Genomic DNA, 4,378 nt, shown 5'->3' on the forward strand with positions numbered 1-4,378 from the left:
AATTCCATATATAATATTTAAAAAGTAAATTTGACTGCTAGACTCTGATTCCCCTTTCCGTTCAGCTTATATTTCCAAGCCCATTTTTAAACACCCACACGTACAGGACAGTTCTCTGCCCTGCATTACTTGGCCCCTCAGTTGCATTCAGTATGAAGGATAATTCATTCTTTCAAATTTTGTTTTTAGTAGTGTGTCTGATTATAGTTGTGTGCAGGTGCTCACAGATGCCAAAGGCATCAGGTCCCCTGGAGCTGGAGTTATAGGTAGTTATAAGCCACCTAACATGGGAACTCAGATCCCCTGGAAGAGTAGTATGTGCTCTTAACCCCTGAGGTTTCTCTCCAGCCCCTGATAACTTGTTCTTGACTATTCTCCATCTTCTCTTTCTTTAAGAAATTCATTCTCTTTGTTTTTCAGTCTTTTTTGAGACAGGGTCTCCCTGTAGCCCCAGCTGACCTGGACGCCACTATTTAGACCGGCTGGCCTTGAACTTACAGAGATCCTCCTGCCTCTGCCTCCCTCCCGAGTGCTGGGTTTATAAGCGTGTACCACGTTCTTGTGTACTTCACTGCCTCTTCTTTTGGACGTATTCTTCTCTGAAATTTCCAAAGACTGGCCTCCTCAAAGCTCAGTCTGCAGCCATACAGTCCCTATAAAGGGATGGAAACCTGACCTGTTGGTTTGATGTATGACTTTTGTGCTCATCACTCTGGCATTTATATCGTCAACAGAGAGCTCTGATTTACCCACGTCTCCTCCAGCTTCATGTACCCCCCAAGAACTGTGGATCTGTCTTCTCAAAATTGATGATGGTCTCCATCAGTGGCACTATCACCAATTCTGTTCTCCCAAGTCTTAAGTACAGGAGGCATCCTTGATTCTTTCCTTTCCTCACATCCAACCCACTGGGAAATGCTGATGACTGTGTACACAGTATGCCTTATTTCTAAAACAATATCATCTCCCACAAAAACCACCACTATCACTCCCTCATCACCTTCCTTCCTATTCATTTGTGTCATTCCTATCTATTCCCTGTAGAGCAACACCAGGAGCAACCTTCTTAATAAATGAAATTGAATAAGGTCATGCCCAAGTGTCTCTGTTCATGGGAGGAGATGCTGGACAAGATGGAGAGACCTTGGGTAAATCATTCTGCTTTCAGATCCTTGAACATACAAGCTTTTTTCTGAACAAGGAACTTCATATGTTCTTTCTTTTCCTTGTAATACTCTCCCTCCAAACCCCTACACTACTCTATTTCTATCTCTTCACATAGCAGTGCTCTCTTTGCCCCACTTCTTGATTTAAACTCCACCTCTATAGAGATGGCCTTCTGATTCTTTTATTTAAATATGGCCTCACTCTTACTGTTCCAGAGTTTGGTCACTTTCCCCAAAACAGAATTTTCAGGGCTTTCTCTATTTACATCTCATTTTCTCACTAGTTCTTAAGTTTTATGGGAAGATGACAATGCCTAGCTTGTCCTAAGCTAACTCCAATGTTCATATAGTGCTTTGTCTTGAATAAGCCCTTGTTGAATGGATTAGTTTCCTGTCATCTGCTGAGATGGAGAGACATAGAATGCCCAAATCTTGGGAATCTCTTGCTAAATTATTGGACAATTAAATTCAATGAAGAGTGACAGAAAATTCACACAATGGGAACTTAAACAAAACAACTGTATTTCTTCCACGTGCAACACAAATACAAGCAGGCAGACCCAGGCTGGGTTCCGTGATGGCTCCACAACACCAGGATGGCCAAGAATTCTAGCTGCTTCACCAACCTCGAATATACCTCAGCCATCACTTAAGTGTTTGATGTGGGCAACAAGGTAACACAGGACATAATAAATGAACTCTTCCCAGGTAAGTCAAGTCTTTTAGGGAACATGAATAGAAATCCTATACTTCTCCACTCACTGGCCACAAATTAACATATTAGATACAAAGCTAGTAAGAATTTTTATTTGTGTTTTTGCCTATTTTTATTGAATTTTTGTGTATTTTATATGCAACATCTTAATCATCTTTATACCCCCTTCCCCATCAGCACCCTCACATACCCCTCCGACTGGATGTCATGCATTCTGTCATTTATGTTAAGGCCAATCGAGTCCCCTGATGTACCTCAGTGCAAGTTCATCCAGTGGGGTCTAGTCAGCCTATATAGAGTCACTCCCTTAAGGAAGATCAGCTCTTCTTCACGTAGCACTAATCAGCTACCCAACAGTTCTTTGGTTAAGATTGGGGCCTGCTGCCCATTTTCAAAGTTCTATGCTTGGTTTTTGTCTGCTTGAGTTTTCATGGGTCTTGTGCATGTCATCGCCATTGCTGTAGGCTCATATGAGCAAGGTCCTAGAGCCTATAAGACTCTATTTCCATATAGTCATATACCTCCTCCCCTGACTCTTACAAGCTTTCCACCCCCTTTCCCACAATGGTCCCTGAGCCCTGGGTGGCAGTTTAATATAGGAGTCCTGTCCAAGGACCCACACTCTGCAGACTCTTATTCTCTATGCTTCGGTCATTTGTAGCCCTTTGTGTTCATTGCCCTCTGTTGTACGAGGGAGCTTTGTTGATGAGAGTTGAGAGATGCATTAGTATTCTCTCTACCCCTGTTCCACTATGTTCCATGAGCCTTAAGTATAGAGGTCCCATTGTAGGTGTGTCACTTAAGGTTGGGCATTTCACAAACACTTAAAACTGTGTGTGACCAGTATCTGTCTGAAATGAAAGAAGCTTCTTCAAGGAGTGGTGACTGGGATACTTGTCTGTAAATATAAGGGTCCATATTTTGCACAGAGTAAAAAAATTACATTTGTCTAGGGATGTGACAGCCTTGGGGTTTTCTCTAAGATCTATGGCTTTTCCAGCCATGTGTATTTGTCTATGTTTACAGTATTACATATGAGTTCCTTCCCATTGAGTGGCCTTTAAGTCCAATTATGTAGCTATTGATTACCCCCAAGATAAAAGTGCCACAACTTCCCCAATATAGTTTGCTGTGCTGGTCATTGTTGTGGTTATTAGGCCTTAAGGCTGGGGTTGGACCACTGATTGATGTTCTCCCTTAACAGCTTGCATAGTGTTCTCCAAAACTATGAGAGCTAGCCTTCAGAGAGGAGGCTTCCAGGTCAGTTCCACCTCTATTGCTCCAAGTTCAGTGTCAGAAGTGTGTCCTGTCTTCAGCAATAGGATCTTATCTTCAAGCTCTGTGAGGTAATCAAGGACTGTGGCAATGGCCTATGTAATTTTGAGGGTCTCATAGACTACTCTGGCCAACAACTTAAAGGGAGATTTCCTCTGTCTAGCACTGTTTCTTGTTATATAGCCTTCAGCCATACACATGCACCCATGTAGAAATATGGTATAATTTTTCAGTAAGTTTCTGAACTAATACATTTCCCTCTGGTTTTTTACACCATCTGGGTTTTTAAAATTTTTCAATTGGGAAACATTGTGCCCTGGCGACAAATGAAGTTCTGATACCAAGAAGAAAATGAAAATGGGTTTTAGGAAAACAACCAAGGATCATTGCAATGAGGTGAATGTGGGAATCTTTGCTGGATGAATTCTAGATTTTCACCGTCCTTTGGATTGGAGGACTAACTGGGTGTGAGGCCAAATGCCCAGACTTTCTTATGTTTGGAGCTGACATCTCCATTTTTCTTTATGTTTCCAGTCATTCTTAATGTAATAGCATGTAGAGACACAGAATTCCAAGATGAAGAAAAGGGTAATCTGGTTTTTCTGGGAATCAAAGGCAAAAATCTCTGTCTCTTCTGCACTGAAATTGAAGGCCAGCCTACTTTGCAGCTTAAGGTGAGTGAATGCACAGTTAATGAGAGAAGTGTATCAAATGGACTTTTATTTCCTTTAACATTTATAGAATAAAAATGATGTCCTTGCAAGCCTGGATTATTCAGAATAAGAAGGAAACCTGCCCTATCTGGACCCTAAATTATCCTATCGGAATAGATTTAGCACTTATTTTAACATTAGAGCATGAATCTGGTGAAAGTCAGAGCACCAAAACCATGAAAATATTTCTGAAAAGTGAAGGAAGGGTTACTTCTCCACCATTTTTTAAAAAAAATAATTTATTGAAAATGTCATACATGCATATAAGGTGTTTTGATCAAATCCATGCCCACTCCCTCCCCTCCAACTCCTCCCATATCTCCCCACTACTTTTTTCTGATAACTTCACGTACTCTTTCTTCTTCTTTATTTTTTTAATGGGGCTTTTGGCTACTCTAACATTCCCCTTTCTGAAGAAGTAACCCTAAAATCTTTTAAGAATTAGATAAAAGCTCCCAAATACTTTAGATATTTTTGGCCTTTGGAATAGAGTATGTTGCTAAGAAGCC

General features: G+C 41.0%; 1 protein-coding gene across 1 annotated transcript in view; it reads left to right on the forward strand.

The window, feature by feature from the left end:
* Nucleotides 1-4,378, forward strand: part of Il36b (interleukin 36 beta) — an 11,544-nt gene that overhangs the window by 5,644 nt on the left and 1,522 nt on the right. Inside the window, exon 3 of the mRNA XM_029556675.1 lies at nucleotides 3,691-3,830. Within this exon, the coding sequence (XP_029412535.1) occupies nucleotides 3,691-3,830 (140 nt within the window). The remainder of the gene's footprint in view (nucleotides 1-3,690; nucleotides 3,831-4,378) is intronic.

The sequence above is a fragment of the Nannospalax galili genome, unplaced genomic scaffold (genome assembly GCF_000622305.1).
Source record: "Nannospalax galili isolate Female #2095 unplaced genomic scaffold, S.galili_v1.0 scaffold1267, whole genome shotgun sequence".
In the NCBI taxonomy this organism is placed as follows: domain Eukaryota; kingdom Metazoa; phylum Chordata; class Mammalia; order Rodentia; family Spalacidae; genus Nannospalax; species Nannospalax galili.